Source organism: Talpa occidentalis, unplaced genomic scaffold (assembly GCF_014898055.3).
Source record: "Talpa occidentalis isolate TD23 unplaced genomic scaffold, MPIMG_talOcc4v2.1 talOcc4.15, whole genome shotgun sequence".
Taxonomy (NCBI): Eukaryota; Metazoa; Chordata; class Mammalia; order Eulipotyphla; family Talpidae; genus Talpa; species Talpa occidentalis.
The window spans coordinates 26,089,859-26,111,493 of NW_023601543.1; the positions used below are offsets into that span (position 1 = coordinate 26,089,859).

A 21,635-nucleotide genomic window follows, 5' to 3' on the forward strand; every position below is an offset into this window, starting at 1 on the left:
AACTCCCATTTAGTTTCACACCATGGCCTGAGAAACATGCCTAATTACAGCTGACTTGTGGAATTAGTGACTCCCTCTCATCTTCAGCTCTAGTGAATGATTTAGCCTCGTGGTTCCCATGTCTGGCTGATGATCAGATTTATTGCAGTTACTTTTTCAAAGTTTAGATTCCTATGCTTACTCCAGATTTCTGAACCCAATCTCTAGCAGTGGGAATCTTTATTCTTCACAAGTATACCATGTGAAAATGGTGTACTTCATTTCATTTAAGGATTACTGATCTGTTTTCTCCTTTTCTCCTATTTTCTCAGTCACCTCTGTCCACTTATGGATCATTCAGTCAGGACTTTCTCTATACCCTATCGCTTTTCCACTTTGACAATGAAAATGGAGCTTAGGCATAATATCCATACATATGTAGGGGGACAGGAATAAAGTGAGGTTTTCATACAAGTTAAGGGTGTCTATAGTCCTAGCGTTTTTCTAGAGAAAATTAGATCTCACTGTATGGGGTCAACATGTCCCTAAAAATACTCTGTCAGGCACCAAATGGTGAAGATTCCAGCAGGAAGCACTTCCGCATTAATAACCCATCAGTCTGCCAGCCAGAAAGACCGGTAGAGAATGCAAAATATGTATATAATTCAGAAAATGAGAAGCATAATTTATCAGAATTCCAAGCTGTTACTGAATTTTAATGTGTGTCTCTGGTGCTCAAATTTGATATTTAAAAAAAAAATCACTTACCCTTGACCAATTTTTTCAAATCTTGTGTATTTTTTCTTTGGGTCACCAACACTCACAATGCTTCCTGCAGGGGAGGGAGGGTGAGAGAAAGAGATTGAAGTTGACTGATTAGTTTCTCTTTAATACCAAATCTTATGATGCTAGAGTCGAAGATAAATAAAACATTAGAACAATATTCCCATGTGATTTCTGCAATTTATATGGATAATGTATATTTTATTAAAGTAACAATAGTAGTATATTAAAGTATTAGGAATCACCCACGCTGTTTATATTCAAAATTGATTATGCTCCAAACGCTGTGAGGTTTATAAGCCATGCCTGAAAACCATTTTATCATGTTTGGCTCTGAAAAACAATATTGGTTTTGTTATTTCAAAATATCAAACCCACACTCAGAGGATCAATAATTGCCCCCATTCAGAATAATCTAAAGTAAGTTGACATGGTTTATTCAATGCAGTGCTCGAATGTGTGCAGAAAAAATTCTGGGCCATAGCAGCCTCATGGGAATAAGGGTGCAGCTTCTCAAGTGGACACTTTGAAGGGCATTATATATGTGATGCTTCTGCCCACCTTTCTTTTTGAAGGCAAATACTAGCAGTATCTTACTAACATGGCCTCTGTTCTAGAGTGGGTTTGTAAGATTACACACATGAATTAATCAAGAGATTAGTTCTCTTATTCATCTCCTGTCACTCTTATTCATCCCATCCTCTCCATACCCATGACCACTGCCACTGTTCAGGCCCCAAATGCCTCTTGTCCAAACACTTGTGCTGGCCACCACCTACCTGTAAACTCTGCCTTCTGTAATTCCACTTCCACAATGCTTTTGGAACAGGGTGATCAAATTATTTATAAATGAAGACTGTCCTGGGTAAACAGTGGTTTTGCACCATTGTTCATAAAAACTCCTCAAAAGTCCCCCCTCCCTATGGGATCAAATTCAAATTTCTTAGTGTGGAATACTGGCGCTTTTACCTCCCAGTACCACATAGCTCCTAACTTAGCAGTCTAACCTCATAATATTCCTCTCTTCTTCATCCCTGCAACTTTTTTTAAAAAAGATTTATTTATTTGTGCATATAAGAGCTGAGGTACAGGCCAGAGGTACAGGGGGTGAGAGGATTCACCAGAGACAGAGTGAGGAGCAGAACAGGCAGAATGACTGAAATACACTGCTGAGAGGAGCAGCGGGCGAGAAAGGAGAGGTCTGCTGCGCCATGTGGGTAGCTCCCAGGCTGGTGTGCTGCAGTGACTGTGGATAGCTTCAGAGGTTGCATCTTAACCCCTTGCGCCACCAGGGAGGCCCATCCCTGCAGCTAACACTAGCCGAGGCTTAGGTCTTTGCAGATGTTCCCTCTTTTCCTTTCCTGTCTAACCCATGGATCCCTATTTACAGTTACATGTCATCTCAAGTTATCCTCCTTTGTAAATGTCTTTTCTGATCTGATCCTCCCAGGAAGATTTACATGCTTTTTCTTGAGGACAGGAAACTTGTCTTTTCAGGCCTGTAACTTCAGTGCCTCAGACAACAGTTGCCACTGAACAAATATTGGCTGCCAAAATGAGAGTAAGGAAATATGTATTCAAGTGCTAAACTGTGTGCTGCTGATAATACCTTGTGTTAATTTAGACAATGATCTATTTTCTGGACTAGGGAATAACTTAATTCAAACCTACTAGTAGATAGCATACCTTGGAAAAAAATGAAATGGATTGTTCCCCAGGTTGTTGGATCTTTCTTGTTTGTTTTTTTTTCGTAATGGAAGTTTGTGTGTCACTTAGGTTAAATAGAATTTAAGCAATATGTAACATGTGATCTTGTAATTCCTTTTCTCTGTTGATGGTACTGCCATGCACTTATGCAACAGCCCAAGTCAGAAATCTGGCAGTGATTTTTCACCCATCCCTTACTTTCACTACCTACCACTGCCGTTCTAGTTAGGTTTTCGTCTTTTATTGTCTGGATCATTCCAACAGCCTTCTGACTGGAACCTGGATTGCCAATCTCTGCCCACCCCAGTTTTACCTCCAGGAATTAAAGGCTCTTCATGATCGGGCTCCCGCTTCATTCTCCATTTCATCTTTCATCACTTCCTCATTAGAACCTTATGCATTAGTCATAACAAACTAATCATAGCCTATGATCAGTTTGTACTTAACAGTTTAGCTATCCCTCCTACAACATCAATCCACCATCCACCACCATTTCTATATTCAAGTGACATCAAGTCAGAGGGCACATGCCTTCATGCCTTGTTTACATGCTGATCTCGGCCTGGAATATTCTTCTTTTGTTTTTCTCATAGGCATGTTATACTCATGCTTCAAAATTCAGTTTTGATGTTGAGTTTTCTAGGAAGCATTCCCTGATTCTTTGAATACAGCCAAAAATCTCCATTTATTCTCTCTCTCTTCTCTTTCTCTCTCTGGTTAGTACATCAGTGTCTGTTCATACAATACTGGGTGTGGAAAATGCACGCATGGTGAAATATTCTGAAAATCTGGCATTTCTTTTGGTAGATGCCACATGTTTTAAGACGGGGTTCAAGAATGTATTTTACTTGCACTCTATAGAATGCCACCAATTTAACAATGTCTATGTTGCTATTTCAATTTTCAAGTTTTCAAAAACAGATTTCTTTATCACTGGGAACTATCATTCAAGCCAGCCATTAATGGATAAGGGCCTGGACTTTTTTTTTTAATGAAATGATTTTTAAAGTCAGTTAAAAGCATAATTTTATTAAACAGTTTATAGTTTTCTAAGAAAGTTACACTATTAAGTTGCTGAGCAAACTCTTTTCCATAGTCTGAACAAAAGCAAATATGCTTCAGCCCAAGCCACTTTCTGAATTATGACCCATTCCAATTGGCAGGGTTCAGCTAATGAGGTTTTATGGTAGTAAATTATTCAACCTTTATTTCCATGGTATGCAGGATAAAAAAAAAAAAACAACAACTGGAAATAAATCCTTTCATGAGGATTACCAAAAGACAACCATGTTGATGAGAACCTGCTTTTGAATTTAACGGCTGTTCAAATAAAATGGCGTCCCCACACCCAATACCCTTCACAGAAGAGTGTGTGCTGCCACCTACTGATGTGAGGCAAGTGCACAGGAGGCCTTGTTTACAATTCTCAGTCACAAAACAAGCTTTTCAAGTGACCTCTTTTATCAGAGCCATTATAATTTGCTGTTGTAAATTACAGTAAAGAAAAACATGGAGACACAGAAGGGGGTGAAAGTAACAAAAACCAGGAACTCAAAAGCAAAAGGAAAAAAAATGATTAGTTATACCAGAATAATTTCATACCAGAGCAATTTCCTAAATTAGAAACAAACTACTCATTTTCAAGTACAAGGATTTAAGAAATTACTAAATACTAGTATTTGAAAATAGGGTTCACAAAGTGGTTTCCCTGGCAGAAAAGCCTATCAATATATTCTCCAACATATTAAACTAAGTTGAACTCCAACCACTAAAAAGGTTATCCCTTTAGCAAAATGAAGATTTTGATTTCTGAGAAAAAGCAAATTCCCTAAATTAATATCAGTTATGACAGTGAACTGGAGAAAGTTTTGAGTTGGGAATGCAGGGAGAGGGTAAGACAGGAGGAGGTGATTGTGGGGTCCAGAGGAGGGAGGTCAAAGACAAATTTCCTGAATTGCACAATTTTGCTGACAGTCAGCACCTTTCGAAAATTTTCACTAAAATGTAAGGGTTTCTTTATTTTCCAACAGATTCAGACAGACCATAATGAACAAGCCGGACACAGGCTATCTGTCTGTGTAAAACTGAAAGATGATCTGTTCATTTCAAGCATTTGTGGTCCCATGTCTGGCCCCCACAATGGGTATCTGCATGGAAGATGAATAGCTTGGCGACTCTGTGGTCTGGGCTGCCCACCTCATAGTAATCAGATCCCTGAGACCGAGGAAAGGCCACCCTCCCCTCTCCCCCATGCTCACAGTGGGGTCCACTCCAGTATCAGCTGGAGGCCTTATCTCTACCTCCTCTTGACTTTCAGCACAGGCCCTTCTGCTCCTTCCCCAAGATCCACTGGAACCCCTGGTAGCAAGACCTTCAATGACTTCTGCACAGGCATCACCCATCTGGGATTATTCCTGTTTTAGAATATTTTCCCCACTGGAAGATCTGTTGCCTTACTTTTTTATATTGAAAACTATGATCAATCTCATTTTGCAAAAATAGCATAGTAATTTAATGCTGTGATTTATTGTGTGAGATGCCTTAGCTGCTTTGCCTCCTTTAGGCCTCACAAAAACCCTGTTTCAGTGCCATTATTATCTCCATTTTTCAGAAAAAGAAACAAATTCAGAGGAGTTAAGTGACTTGCCTAAGGACACACAGCTAGTCTGGGTTCTATGAGTCACACCCAGTTATCACTCATCTCAAAACCTCACTGTATTATAAGAATTTATACTCATGTAATAAAATAGTAACTACCATTTTTTGAGCACCTACTATGGACTCTGTACTGCTGCTTAGGTTTTTGCACACATTATTCTCCTTTGGTTGTCATAATGCTATTAGGTTAATATTACTATCCTTGTTTTTTAGGTAAGCTGAAAGAGGTTGAACATTTTTAAATAATGTGCCCAAAGTGATAAGCCTCGGAGCAATAGGCCTGCAATTTGAATATGGGTCTTTAGGATTCTAATACCTGTTCTCTAAGCCAGAAGTTGAGCTGCCTGAAATCCATTGTATAGACAGAGTCCTAAAATGTAGTTATGATTCTTACTCCAGATAAGAAACTGATGCTCAGCAGGGTTAAATGACTTGCTTAAGATTACATAGTAAGTAGCAGAGGGATGGCACAGAGAGGGTGCTGGCACAGAAGCGGGAGCAGGAACGAGGGACTGTGCACACTAGCTCAGCCTGCATAAGGAGTACTACCCCCTTAATCTGCAGGTTCTCCCTGCCAGAGTTTGTAAGCAAGAGGTGGTGTTGCCAGAGCAAAAATGGTTCTCTTCTAGGTCCAAGCATTTTCCAGTATAGGAAAACTATTAAAGATGTAATCAGTATAGCTTTCCCCTTCTCATCATGTTCAGTACAGGGCAAAACAAATTATAAAGACCACAGCTCCAGTATCATTACAGTTTGCAAGGAAATCAAGTATTACCCCACAGATTACAGCGCTAGTTTCTCTGTCAGTGAACTTAAAGCTATAAATCCATATTCATTTCACAATAAATCTAGTTATATTTGAAATAGATACCCAATCACAGTCATCTTTACTAAAATGAGACTGTTAGGTTTGTAAAATCTGATATAATCAGTTCAGTCAAATCTACATGTACAAAATAAAGGAAAAATTTGAGGCAGCTGTCTGAATAACATACTTAAATTGTTCAGGCAATCCATTTATTCTGTCTTTTACACAAATAGACAGCTGGGACATGTAAAAGCAAAGTGGGTAACAGGAGGAGTGTTAGCTTAGAACGTAAACAGATACAACCTCCAACTCTGGCTCTGCTACTCATGAGCTTGGTCACTCAAGATTTTTGAAGCTTCCTTTATCTATAAAATGAAAATATTAAAATCTATCACAAGGGATGATTGTGAAAAGGATAAACCTGATAATGTATGTGAAGTGGCCAGCACAGAAAGTACTCCATAAATGGGAATTGCGACTGTTGTTATTACAGCAAACAGCTGGCACTGGCAGCATATCGAATCGTGTGAAGTCATTTGGCTAAAATCCAGTGATACCAGTTCCGAGCATTCACAGACAACTGCAACCTGAACTTTTGCCTTGCAAGGCTCAGAATGTCTCAACCTCAGCACTGATGGAATTTTGGGCTAAATAATTGCTTCAATAGAAGGAGGCTTTCATCTGAACTGCAGAGTGCTTAGGAGCACCCTAGCCTGTATCCACTAGATGCCAGTAGCACTCCCTGGATCAAGGCATTGTATGTTGCTGAATGTCCCCTGAAGGTCAAGATAGTCCTAAAAGTACCTGAGTCTTCCTGTGGCCGAGAGCCCTACTGCTCTCTTCTTTTCTGAGGTCTTTTAGAGGTAATTTGCACAAAACACCACGGCCACCTATTCTGTTATTGCATTCTAGTATTAAATCTTATCTTTGAAAACTGTAAGTTTCTTGATGGTAGGAAATTGTTTTCTATCATTCTCTTGTTTCCTTTAAAGATTCCTGTATAAATCAGAAAAGTAATATGCATTTATTAAATGCCTTTTATGTAGAAGACACTTTAGTAGGAGCTGGACATACAGGGAAAGAAGAGTCTCTACCCTTGAGCTCACAGTCCAGAGAAGACTAGTACCTGTGATATTTGCTGCAATAAAGGCAGGAAAGAAGGGCTCTTACCCAGACTGGGAGTGGTAAGGACAGCAATCCTGAGAAGGCAACCTTGGAGTTGAGTTTTGAGGTATGAATAGGAGTTAGATTTAGACTGGGGTACTGATGGTGCATAACTAGCAATTTGTTAGGTGCTTTTGTACTATGATTTTAATGAACGTGATTTACAGACCTTTAACTCTTCTCTGCAAGGAATGTAATTTTTTTTTATTTACTTGAATCAGAAGGCTAACTCAAGAGGAGTGTTTCGTAGTATAGAACAAGGAGTGTGTGTATATACGAACACATAGACACTAATGATACAGCGGGAAGTAGGCAGCTCGCCCTGCCTCTCTCTCCACTTAGAAATGCTCGATTAAGCAAAAAGACTGTATTATTGGAGCCTGCTGGTTTTGACTGACTATGTCGCGCTTTGAGGTTGATTTACCTATCGTGATTGATTGGTTGGGGGCTCTTGGGGCATGATCATAAGATATTTCAACAGACAATTTTATCCCTTTGAGAGTGCAATCTTAAAATAAAACTTACAACTTAATTCATTTTGTCAAGTTTTCAACTTAATTGACTTTTTTCCAGGGAAAACATTTAGTTTCTGTCAAATTAGGAGTGTGAGTGTGGGCGTGATATGGAATACACAGCCAGTCCCAAACTTTTCATCTGGTGACTTCAGGGAATCTAGAATTCAGATAAGCAGGTTCAAACGTCTGAAGGATCAATTCACATTCAAAATGGTTAATGAGAAACCCTCTCATGAGGAAAGCAGTGATGGGGGGAAGACTCACTTAGCTTCTCTAAGATCTCCTCGTCTGTCATTTTGGATTTTTTCCTTTGCCGATCTGTATTTCTGTACAAAGTACTGGAATTGGCGTTGTCAGCAGAGGATGGTGTGACTTCTTTATTTGGTGCTGCTGGTGAAGCGATGGATTCAACCACAGAACGAGTATAGATCTAAAGGGCAAAAATAAGCAGTTCTACAATTAAAACAGCAAACCAAAGAAGGAGTATGGAATGAAGACACTGTCCTATCAAGGAGTTATTTTTGATTAAGCTTTAATTTTTAAAGCAGTTTGAGGTTCACTACAGAATGGACAGGAAGATAGAGATTTTCCAAATGTCCTCTGCCCCCACACAGGCACAGCCTCCCCCATTATCAACATTCCCCACCAGTGTTACAATTCATATACCTACACAGACACAGCAAAATCCCTCCAAGTCCAGAGTTTATATATGGTTCACTCTTAGTGGTGTACATTCTATACATTTGGACAAATATATAATATAATGAAATTTATCCATCATTAGGGTTCAGACAAGAGTATTTTTACTGCTCTAAAAGTCCTCTGTACTTGCGTACTTCATCTTCCCCCACTGTCTCCCCTAACCTTTAATGAGTTTTTTAAAAAAGATTTATTTATGCATACAAGAACTGGGGTACAGGCCAGAGGTGTGGGGGGTGAGAGGATTCACCAGAGACAGAGTGGGGAACAGAATAGGCAGATCTACTGAAATACACTACTGAGGGGAGCAGCAGGCAAGACAGGAGAGGTCTGCTGAGCCATGTGGGTAGCTCCCTGGCCAGCCGGGGATTGAATTTGTGCTGCAGAGGCTGGGGATAGGTTCACAGTGCTGTGCTTTAACCCTTTGGCCACCAGGGAGGTCCTTTAATGAGTTTTTAAAGGCAAATGATTTCCATTTAAAAATAATTTTAAGTCATTTCAAGTACACTGCCTTTGGACACTCTCAGAAGCTAAGGTTTGAGGTCCCCAAACATTCTGTGCTAATTCTGGTCTGCATGCCTCTGTTTATGTAAAGCTGGATTTCCTTCTGTATCTTCTACAGCAGTTTTATAAATGATATAGCACTTATTTGTATATTGTTTGGTATTATTCTCTCATTGTCATGTAGTAATCTTGTATCTTCAAATAGCAATCACAACCAAGATCATATCTTATACTGTAATTCTGGGAACATAGCAAATGTTCAATAGCTACTCATTGATAGCTAGATTCTAACTCTGTAAATGTTCCAAAGGACATCTTTTGAGCCATTTGGAAATAGTCACTTGTGACTTACTGATTTTGTATGTTCTGGTCTCGGTGCAATTACTGGTGGGGGCTCATTGTCATCTTCTTCTTCCTCCTCTTCTTCGTCTTCTTCTTCAGAAACAGGAGGAGCCAAAGGAGGCTCTGATGCTGTTTTTGTACTCTTATAACAAAAAAGGTTAAAGACCAAGCATGAACTCCTCACTGTTTTTCTTCAGAAAATGAAGCAAAGGAAATAAAATATTTCAGCAGGTAGTGATGGCAGGGGACTGCATCTTTCATACGTGAATAAAATCATCTATAATGTCATGGCCAGGACTTGCCCACATTCAGAGATAAATTAAGGTCATGATTTAAACACCATGAAATTAATAAATGTTTACAATTTTCTACTGAGCTCAAATGGTGAATAATTTATTTAACATTTTAAATTCCATGTTTTTAAAATCAGTGAATATATTAAAAGTCAAATTAATTGCTACTAGATTTGAGTTTGTGCTGGGTAAATTGTCAATGTGCTGATTGACTATCAGTCTGAAAAAGGCTATTTTTTGCCTAAATATCATGCATATGGATGTGGTATTAAAACAGCTCTGCAAATATTCACTAAGTGAAAACAAGCCATAAATGTTTCCTCCCTGTTCAGGCTCCTGGAAAGCAGTACTCATGACACGAAGAGCTAAGGAATACTCATCTACATTAAAAAAGATTCAATCTTAATTATAGGTAAAAGGTGATTTGTAATCTTAAAACTGCAGCAACATTGCCACCAAAAATAATGACAACAATCACAATATCTGTGGTCAGTTCTTCATCATGTATGTTAATACAGGGGTAAAATGGTTCCAAAGCTGTTTTTAAAGGGTTATGGCTGTAATTCTCAAAGTCTGGTCTACAGATCAGCATCACCAGCATGATCAGGATCATTAAGGAACTTACCAGAAATGTAAATTCTTGGGCTCCATCTTAAGAATCAGAAACTCTAAGAGTGGACCCAGCCATCTTGGGAAAGATTAGCTTTTCAACATAGTTAGTGAGCACAAGGAGAAATTGCTTTTGGGTTATCAGTATTTGCTTTCCTATTTTGCTCCAGAAAGTTCTGCTTTATCTAATACCAGCTGAGATCAAGGAAGCAGCTGATGACTATTTCTTGGTCAAAGGGCAGAACCTACATTCAATCTTATTACATTTTATAGGGCCAAAGCATAATATGAGCCATACATAGAGATAATAAGCTTTACGTGGGCCTACACAAATGTTTGAGCTCAGAAAGAAATGATCAGCTCCAAATTGCCAAAACTTTACAATCTAAATTAGTCAATTTTCTAATTAAATATCTACTGATTAATTGTCAACATAATTAGTCATTTAAATTTAGTATTTATAAAAATTTCAGTATATTAGGAAACAAATTGGAGGTTAGGTTGTCTTATTTAGCAACAATTCTTGATTATTCACAATGATTGCCAAGAAATGATAGCCATGTTACTTGTAACCAAATAATTTCAAAATCAATTATTTTAAAAATTAGTTTGAAATTTATAGCAAAAATATATAGTCTGGTTGGTAGCCTTTTAATGTGCTTGATATAATGTGACATGTGGCCTCCATAAGTGAGAGCATAGAAAACAGCTGAAGAGGATCTAAAAATCATTCTGGTGGTAAATACAAGGGGTCAAGATCTAGGCTTCTTCATCTAAACCTGAAACTTGTATAAAGGTCACTCTGGACCTACTAGCCAAGAGGGAACCTTCCACAGCTCAGCTGGTATTTAGAATAACTGACTTCTCCAAAAACAATTTTTTTTTTGGCTAGGATAATTAGCCAGAATTGCACAATACCAATATTAATTAAATCAAGAGAGATACGGTATTGACCATGGAGGTTGGCATTTTTGTCTTTCACATTTTCCCATGATCTCTCCATGTGCTGTTTTCAGTGGACCAGGAAGCTGCCATGGGGGAGGGGAAATGACCTGTGTGAATGGAAGGGTGACTTTCTTTTCTGTTTGGGGAAATCTGAGCAAGGCACAAAGTACATTGGCCTTATACCAGCCTCACTGAGGAGAGAGGTTTTTTTCCTTCTTTTTAACTAAAAATAATAGTAGCAGTAGCTTACACATGATAAACACATAGGTATACACATTATGAAATAGTAATAGATTACATTTAATAAACATGCAATATATGAAAGGTTAATGTGCTAAATATGTTATATGCATTTTCACTTTTAATATTCACACACATTTTAGGGGGTAGGTACTGTGATTATTCCCAATTAAAGCTGAAGAAAGAGATTGGGAGAAACTGAACCACTTCCCCAAAGTTGTAATCTTGTAAGTGGAGAAATATGACTAAACAGAACCTTCACTTGCATTTTATTTTAATTGTGGCAATAAACATATAACATACAACTTAACCACTGTAATTGTACAGTTTAGTAGTGATAAGTATATTCACTGTGTTGTGCAACCATTACTATCATCCTTTCCAGACCATCCAGAACTACTTGCAACATGGAAAACTAAAATTCTGTATCCATCATACAACTCCTCATTTCCCGCTCCCCCAGTGACTATTTTTGTCTCTATGATTGATTCTGACTACTCTATGTAACTCATATATGTATAATTGTACAGTATTTGTCTTCATGTGACTGGATTATTTAACTTATATTTTCCTTAAGGTTCATCCACCTGTAGCTTGTATCAGAATCACCTTCCTTATTAAGGCTGTATAATACTCCATTATATGGAAATAACCTATTTCATTTATCCACTCATCTATTGATGAATAGCAACTTGGGTTGTTCCCACTTTTGGTTATTGTGAATAATGCTGCTATGAACCTGGGTGTACAAATACCTGTTCAAAATCCTGCTTTTGATTACTTTGGCATTTATCCAGAAGTGGAATTTCTGGTTCATATGGTGATTCTATTTTTACCTTTTTACTAACTGCCATATTATTTCAGTCTTTCCTCTCGACTGCTAATGATTTACTGCTGCCATATTGACCACCAGGGTGGCCAAGCAGGCTAGCATTTGAGCTCTATAAAAGGAAGCACCAATGCTAAATATTTTATTCCTAAGGAAGCAAATGAATCAGGAAATAATTCCTATCAGGGTATCAAAATGAAAATCACACAGAGGGAAGCCATGTCTAACATATTTTGTCTAATATGTATGGGTGTTTTTCCAGATACAATAGCACTACCAAGGACTTTGAACTAGGTTACTTATTTTTAAGTCACAAAGATGTGACTTTGGACAAAGTTACCTCCTCCACTGCTCCTCAGTTTTTTGGAAAAGGTGACATTAAAAGGCATGGTTAGTATGCCTCTAGACAAATTTTTTCATCTCTCTGAACCTGTAAAATGGAGACAGTGGTAAGCCTTGTCTGTTTGGTCTGTAGGAAAGTTTAAGTGAATATAATGTATTATTTAGCCCAGTGCCTGGTACATTTGCAAGTATTCAGTAAAGGGAAGCTGCTATTATTATTATTTTCAAGATTCTACATATACAAGTAGAAACATTTTTTTACATGAAGAGTGGCACATGAATGTTCACAGTAGCAATATTTGTAATAGCCAAAACTGCAAATCGTGCAGAGATCCTTCAATGGGTCAATAGTTAAACAGTGGTATATCCACCATTTATCAATAAAAAGGAGCAAACTATTGATTGATACACAGATCTTGGAAGGAACTTAAGAGAATTATGCTGAGTGAGAAAAGCCAATCCCTGAAGGTTATATTCTGTATTATTTCATATACATGAAATATCTAGAAAGACAAATCTATGGAAACACATTAGTGATTGGCTGGGGCCAGCAGGGGATGGGTGGGGATTAACTGTAAACAGGCCTGAGGAATGTTACTGGAGGTGATGAAAGTGTTCTGAAACTGGATTTTGCTCATGGCAGCACAGGTGTATAAATTCATTAAAATTTATCAAACTATATACTTTAAAATGTGTGACTTTCATGTACCTAAATTATACCTTTAAAAATCCATTTTTAAAAGAGTCATGTATCTAAAATCTAGATCTGAACAACTATATTCTGTTGTACTTCCACTAGCACTAATAGACAAAAACATTTTCAATTTTTCACTTACCGAAGGATGGGCTGCTATGTATCCATGTGCACTTTTATCTGAAAAGTAAAGATAAAGATGTCACTTTTGTTTCATTTAGAGAGCAAATTAAAAAATAAAACTCCATGTGTCTGACCAGAAGAAAATTCTACAGTTCAATATTAAGTAGATATTCTGAAAAGTGACATAATTTTTCCTTAAAATAGCTCACACCCTGACATCCTCACTGTGTTCTCCCCAAGTCATTTTATAGTCTGCAATGAAGGCCTCCAGGGATCTAATCTTTGTGCAGCAACCTTGAGATTAACTATTCTCCATTCGTATGATTCTAGACCTCAGTATTCCTAGATCCAGAATTTGTATTTGGCCTCCACCTTCCCTCCCCTGCCCTCCTGCTTTCCCTTCCTTCTTTTCTCTGCTCTTCTCACCCCCTCCTGCTCCTACCCTATTAGTCAGTCTCAACGCTAGAGCATGTATAAAACATGGTGAGTTTCACTCAGCTCAGAATAGTACAATAACTCAGAAACTGTTGAGTTCTAACATTTTTCAGGATTTCATCTTTGTAAGTTGAGAAAACTCAACACATAAAAATAAAAGTATTAAAAAGCAGTGGCAACTTGGAGTAAAGAACAGATTCTGAGAATCTGGAAGTTGTTAGTGCTCATACGGAAATGATTTCTTGAATGCTTTTCAATTCTAGAGGTCTATGATTCTATAGTGAACCTGGAGGATAGCTTGAGTTTTCGTCACAGTAAGCTGTGTCACCAAGATCTCATAGACATTTTATTCCACACGGAAGACTAAATATTACAATAAAGCTCTCCTCAATGGCTTTTACTTTCTCTTAGGTTTTCACCATTGGATAACAGCATTTAAGAAATGTTCTCATTGTAGTAAGTCCCATGTAGCATGTGTATCGTCATGTGCCTATAATTTTGGGTTTTGATGTTTGCTATGGCCAAATCAGATAGCCCTCCCCTTACAAGTATATCCTTGCACCATTCTTAAAGAGATTTCAAGCCTTCCCTGTACTGAATCCAATGTCAAGAGGTAGGGGCTTTTTATAGCTGGGCCATTAATGATGATATTTTCTTCTTTCTTTTGAAGTTAAATAAGTTGTTCTAAGAGTCAACACAGATAATATTTCTCAAAAGGTAAAAGTATTGTTTGGTATATGTTTTTCAGATGCTTATCATGCAAATTTGAGTATCAAAGCTTCAAACAATGGCCAGGCCTACACGCAATGCAGTCAGGACATGGTAGGAACAAGGCCATTTCAATCTCTGTAAATACCAAGACAGGGGTTCTCTTTTTTTAACTCTGATTATCTGTTCTGATCAAAATAACCTTGCAACCACAAAATACGCTCGGTGTCACTGTGCTATGAGTCATTGAATCTAAGGGGTGAAATAAATTCTAAGAGACCATGGTTTGATCCATACCCCTCTTGTTTCATGAATATATCACAAGGTATGATGCCAAGTGACCAGGTGTCTTTGTGCCTGTGAGGACACAAGACAACAACTGATTGCTGATTCAAACTGACAAATACTGCTTCATGGAACAATTTCTTCATTTGAGTTCTAAAAATACCCAAGTTGTGTAAATCTCCTAACATCAATTTCAAAGGAACTAGAAGTGCCTTCAAATGCCCTGCAGGTATTGGGTACCAATCCTAAGGCTCTGAGATCAGAATTACATCTTCTCCTTTTGATACCCTAAGTGTACTCTTACCTCCTGATGTAAAGCTCATGTATTTCTGGTTGTTGACAGTTTCTTTGGAATCATAGAATTTGAGAACATCTAGTACAGCCTGCGGGTTCTTCTTCTGTTCCAGTTTTGTTATATTGGAGGTTTGAAGTAATCGTGCCCACTGCTCAGGAATTCCCTGTGGACAACCAAAGGGAAAGAATGGCTGCTCAGTACATTCAGCGGCTGCATTTTCATGTTCCAGTAAAGTTCTTCACCAAGAAGCCCATGCTACCTGTAGGATTACACTTGGGAAACTGAAGTTACACTCTAGATTTAAAGTTAGTAACTTAATAATGCAATCATTCTCTTCTCTAATTAAAACACATAGGTAAAACTAGGATCCAACTTAAAAAGGGTAGGTGGGAGTATGACTGTGATAGAAAAAAAAAGCGCATGAAAATCACCTCCATATTAACTCTGCTCATCCATGAAATGATGTTTACGGCTTAGCTTATTTTTTCTGGCGACTCAGGGCAGACATAGCAAGACTTCTCTAAATTTGTGCACAACGTAGTATAGTGCAGATCAATGGATCTTGTATGGCTGGAATTACATAAGTGGTTTCTGCACATGTTATAATCAGAATCTCTTTTAGAATAAAAGGAAAGCCTCAAACCCTTGGTCAGTTTATGCTTTGTGATCGCAAAATGCACTTTTTGGGGGTCTAGAGTTTCAATATAAAGCGGGGATTGAGAGGAAAGAAAAATAGAAATTTGGAGGAGCAATAAACACTGAGATGTTGAATAGTAACATTAATGCTGCTTTGGGCATTTTCCCTGCAGCTTTCTCCTCTCCTCCCTTCCTCTCCTCCTCCCCACGTTGTTCATTGGCCACATAGTACCTGGGGACTGTGACAACCATGTCAAAGCCTTGGGAGAATTTACAATAATCTGAAGCTTTTAGAGCAGAGAGCATGGAGTATTTCGAGATGTAACCAAGGAGAATTGCAACAGAGAGGTTGGTTTTGTATTGAGCATTCAGCCTTCTTTCCTAGATCTTCAGCCTACAGGTGTCCCCATTTCGGAATTATCCAACCTCCAAGAGCAACTTGGAGCAAGAAACAGGCACACGATTCCATATGTGCATCTAGACACAATTTATGAGGTTTTGTCCTATGAAGTCTCGGCAAAACAATGTGTGACGTGGGCCTCCAGAGTTTGGGAATGACAACAAAAAAGTGAGATAAGCCAAGCAACAACTCTACTGCACACACATGAACCTGCTGCTGCAGTGCTATGACATCTCAAAGAAGCACTTTGATGCAAGCTTCTTTTGGGCCTGTGACGCACCTCTGGGAGCTTCCCTGGGCACATCTGTGAGCCATAGAGATCTGGCTGTAATGGACGTAAATAAAGAAAGAAAAGAAAGTTAAAACAGAATGTGGGACAACTTAGAAGGTGGGAGGAGATGAAACCAATGGGTCTGGATGGGGTGGGGAATCCCTTTTAAAGTGGGGCATTTGTGAAAATAGGGAGGTATTAACTAAATTGGGGGCAGGACAGGCTACAGGACAACAGATTTAAGAAAACAGAGAAAACGACAATGTTCCAAAGTTTGGATGCATAATTCCACTTTTGGCCTGATGCTTCCTCCATAAATATGCAATAGTAAGAATTGCCATTGTATGACTGGAGAAATTACCAAAAGGCAGAAACATGAATTTGGAGGGAAGAAGGATGGCATCATGAAAAGCTTCAACAATAATTTGTAAGTCGTTTTTGTAATTCACTGATCACAAGTGGCCAATGGCCATGTGATGAACTTACAAATTTCAGTTCCCAATTCTGGTTAACCATTTTCAGTTGCACATTGTAAGTGTCGTATGGCTAAAATTCAAAGGATATCTATATGGTGATGCTGAGTTCAATACTTGGTAATTAAAATCATGGCTGGCTTAGAGAACACTAAATTAAGGATTTCTCACACAGCCAGACTCTGAGTTTCTTAGGTGTTTCGAGTAGGGAAAGGGAAACCATTTCATTTCAAACCATATATGAGTAATTTCTACTTTAATGCTGCAAATCTGAAGTCCCACGTCCCGCAAAATAAGATCAGATATAAGGTAACAGCTTTGTTTAAATAATTATCTCCAATGCTTCACAAACATGCTTTCACCCAACTGGTTTGATCTGGGATATGTATTTGATTCCTGGCATTTGGGGTTACTCGAAGCACAGTGAAACAACACTTTTACATGCATTCATCACGCAATTTGATGCTAAAGCCTTAAGCCAAAAATTTGAACTCAGGAGCCCATGCATGATCCCAGTTCTGATTCTAAGTGCAATTAATAGCATTTGGTTAATACTGTAATGGCCAAAGGAGTTATTAAGTGTTACAAAACCAGGTATGCATTGCACATAACCACTGGAGCAGACATCACTGGCATGATCACTACCATAGTCATTAGAATTTTCGCAGTTATACATTCTCATGGCACTTCTAAACTTTTGTGATAGTCTTGCAATCTCTAGACAGCAGGGCAAAAATGCTGTCATTTGCAGAAGGTCTTCCAGACAACTATACTTACCATATAACTACACTGCTAACATAATTTCTCTTTTAAGTTGAGATAAGCCAGTTAATAAAACCAGTTAATAAAACCTGACACTTAAATTTGAATGTATGCCACAAAGGCACATAATCAGAAAGCCATCCATTACTCCAAATTGAGATACAAATCCCCAAAGCTAGACAGCTAATGGAGACCTAGAAATGAGCATCAGAAGCAGGAGCACATATCGATGCCTGACCAGGTATACAGTTACAACTATAAGTACATCAACAGGGGATTGTCCAGTGTTGCCCAGGAAAATGGCAGCATGAAACAACAGGCCAAGCATTTGTCATAAGAAATGATAATTTATATCACTCATACCATTTTTCCCTCTGATTGACTTGAAGCGACCGTCACAGGTCTAGAGGTCTGGAAGGGGGAGTTCTGAAGTATTTGGGACAAAAATGGTAATATAAAGGGTAAGGACTTGTAATAGTTTGTAACCAAAAATATCACCTCCCAACCTAATTTTAATCTCAGGGTCCCAGTGTATGAACAGGTGTATAAAGTTTTCTGGGGTCAATTAACCACAGGGCAATCATCAAGCCACACCAGATCAGTGTCAAAATATGCAAAATAACAGGTTCCTGTAACACGACTGGACGAGACAGTTCAGCAAATTGCTCAAAATGCAACCTCAACAACCACAATCATCAAATTTAGCAATATGTCCCTCCCCCTCCACATATGCATAATGATTAGTGGCACTCTGGCCATTAGGACACAAATTCTAATTCCTACCAATAAAATGACTTTTAAAAGAGTATTATTGGGTATTTTTAAATTTAGTAAATATAAATCAGGTTATTTTTCAAAAGCTGAACTTGGCATCTTTAAAAATGTTCAGATAATATTTTAAAAAACCATCAAGATGATACTAAAGTACATGAGATTTCCAAATTTAGCCTATGTTTTATCTATGTGTTCAGTGGATTTATAACAACTGTGTGCATCCAAACAGCTGCTTTATTTCAAATTGAGTTTTTGGGAGGTGGGGGCAAGTTTTTTGATTTGTTTGGTTCAGTTACATCAAACTGTTTTTCCTGATTGGTAAGACTGCCAGTTGCAAATCCTACCCCAGTCCTCTCTGTTAGTATTTGTGTTCTAATTGACAGCAATGTGAAATAGTTGGTCTACAGTCAGCAAGATGATGGTGATTCACTTTCCTTCATTTCCATCCAAAACCCATAAAGAACAAAGAAAGAGCTAAAGCAGAGAGATTGTATCATAAAATGTCTAGCAAGTTGGAGAGAGTAGAAAAATAAAAAATTGGAAAGGAACCAGTGTGTCACATGAAAATAGTGGAAGAGAAAACTTTCACATCAGAAAATAAAAAGGAAGAAAGAAAGACAAGAAAAATATGGAATAACAAAACATAAAAGAAATTTAAACAGAAATAAAACACAGAAATAAAAAGATCAAAGCTGAAAAGTTAAAGTTCTTGAAAGGGAAAGATTATTAGACATAATTTTTAAAGAGTTAGCCCTTTTACTGTTTCACATGTCTGATAGCCACCATCTATTTTTTTAATCTAAAATTGTTCAGATTATAAAATTATTTTGGTGATGGTAGTGATGGTGGTGGTAGTTTCGTATTTTCTAAGTGTAGCTAAGTGAATAGTCTCAAATATAGTAACAACCAGTCTGGGCTCAAACATAAGGCTATGCGTGTAATGTCTCTGACGCCAATGATGAAATCAGTCAAATCCTAACAGTATCTCAATTTTATCAATGTCAGTACTACTTTGTGTTTCTCTTCTGCTTGCTACTGCAACCATAGAAAACCAGCTCACTTCACTTTACAAGGACAAGATGTTTATTCAATTTCTATTTCATTCTCATATTGCTTACTTCTGGAATGGAAAAAAAAATAAGATAATTTGGCTGTCAATTCAGACATATGGTTTGTTTTTCCAAATCAAATTTATCTGTTCCTTTTTTTTTTTCATTTAATCATATCACATGGTTTACTCACTAACCACCTTATTATGAAACAAGATATTCAATTATTTATTTAATATCCAAAAGGGCAGGTTTATTACAAAAAGGGTAAGGAAAGGACGCTTGCACATACACAAGTGGGCAGAAAGAGCTGCTGATGTTCAATTATTTAATATCTAAATACCTCTCTGGCTTAAGAACCCAAGATTTGATGATGGTAGTTTTATCAAAGTTTTTTTTTCCTGTATATATTCAGAATTACTCATTATCTTGGACTACAAATTTTGACTAAGTTCCTTACTAGTATGGAAAAAGGCTGTTGATCTTCTTGCAGACATGTTTCTACACACAATTTTCCTTCATCCATCTAAAAAAAAATACCAGATTTTTTTTAAAGTATAAAATGTCATAGATGAGAGATCTTTTACTTTTAAAAGCACTACAAATATCCAAACAAAGGCTGGGTCTGTATCTGTGGTCTTTCCAGAGAATGCATATTGGATTGTGTGTGTATGTGCATGGCACATATGTCAAGTTTATATGTAAAGTAAGCACACAGCCACTAAAGCATACATGATATATCCATTAATATTTCCTCCTGAGACATGACATTTATTTCTGAAAGTCTACAAAATAAACCTGTTAATGAGCTTTAAAATAAACTATGTTCTTGAAATCAAAGGGAAGAATACATATTTTTACAGAGATTTTGGATTATCATTGTTAGCTGATCTGGGTAATCCAGGTTCTGATATAAATGCTGAATTATTCAGATAGATTTTCTTCACTGGCCAAGTTGAGTAGATGATTCTCGGATTCACTTTAGATGATAACTAGCAGGCTCAAGTAGGAATATCTACTAGAAGTACATCTCCTGTGCCTTGGTAAATTAGCATTTTCAACCTAATTAAAGACTAAATGTGATCAACATTTTTATTAGAATAGACAAAATACTCTTGCCACGCTCTAGTTCGATCTGTGATTGTTTAGGCAAAGTCCATCTTACTTGAAATTATCAAAAACATCAAGTCTGACATTTTGGGACATGGCAATTCTTGACTGAAACCTATTTTCACAAAGGACTTTTCATGGCTTGCAAAACAAAATCAGGGGCTTACTTACAGTGAATTCCCCGGTGACTGCATCAAACCCCACATGAATGGTATGCTCAAAGTCTGAAGGAAGAGAGATCTCTGGGCGTTCTTTCTCTTTCTTCTTATTGGCTAAAGGCAAAATGTTAACATGTATTTATTTGGGATATAATCATAGTACCCATATGTTGTACAATTAGATTTATCAAAAAACAATTACAAAACTGAAAGACAACCGGTTCCAGCACACACTTAACAATATTTAACACCAGAAGCAATCATTTTGTTTGCAGAAGTGGCTGAGAGTTTGATAAAAAAAAAAAAAAAGTGATGTCCAAAGAATTTACAAATTTCTAAAATCCAATTCAAACAAAATTTGCAGTCAAACTGATTTATGTCCTTTACCAGTGTAATGATATAACCAACATGTATCTAAGTATGTTGTGCTTAATTGGCTGTGTTGGATCAAGTCTACTTACTAAAGAAGAAATTCATTATACTCAAGTCAAGCTAAGACTTATTATTAGAAAGAATAGAAAGGGATTTAAGTTATGTATAACAGTGCTATGAACTGCTTCCATGTTAGCCAATAGCTAGAACTTCTTTAAGTTTACATTATGTAGCATATCTTAATACATTCCGTCTTCTTTCAATGAGATTTATAAATCAGTGTTACAAATTTTTATCATTAAAAATGTTTCAAATCATTTCCTACCCAGAATTTTGTGAATAAAAAAAATAAATTTCTGCTTTTACCGAATTGTAATTCTAGTTTATAGCTATTTTTCCATGTCCCTATCCTGTCATATTAGCTTTTCAAAATCATTGTCCTCAAGCAGATTTTTCATAGTAATACAAGTATGAATAAACATCTCTAATTGAGTAAAAATCCTTTAAAGATATAACCACTGAAAAAAATAAATCGGGAACTGTAATGAAACCGGTATATTCTGAAATAGACTCAGGAGGAAGATACTGCGGAAATATTGTAAAATGACATTTAGTAGCTTCCATAGTAGACATGTCAGCAGATCTAGCAGACTGAGAATGTATCTTTGATAAG

General features: G+C 37.3%; 1 protein-coding gene across 1 annotated transcript in view; it reads right to left on the reverse strand.

The window, feature by feature from the left end:
- PAK3 (p21 (RAC1) activated kinase 3) overlaps positions 1 to 21,635 on the reverse strand; it is a 109,781-nt gene that overhangs the window by 45,985 nt on the left and 42,161 nt on the right. The window contains exons 6-13 of the mRNA XM_037512063.2: positions 20,604 to 20,704; positions 17,863 to 17,925; positions 16,274 to 16,318; positions 14,967 to 15,120; positions 13,254 to 13,291; positions 9,170 to 9,301; positions 7,879 to 8,044; positions 748 to 811 (exon numbers count right to left, since the gene is read on the reverse strand). Of these exons, the coding sequence (XP_037367960.1) occupies positions 748 to 811; positions 7,879 to 8,044; positions 9,170 to 9,301; positions 13,254 to 13,291; positions 14,967 to 15,120; positions 16,274 to 16,318; positions 17,863 to 17,925; positions 20,604 to 20,704 (763 nt within the window). The remainder of the gene's footprint in view (positions 1 to 747; positions 812 to 7,878; positions 8,045 to 9,169; positions 9,302 to 13,253; positions 13,292 to 14,966; positions 15,121 to 16,273; positions 16,319 to 17,862; positions 17,926 to 20,603; positions 20,705 to 21,635) is intronic.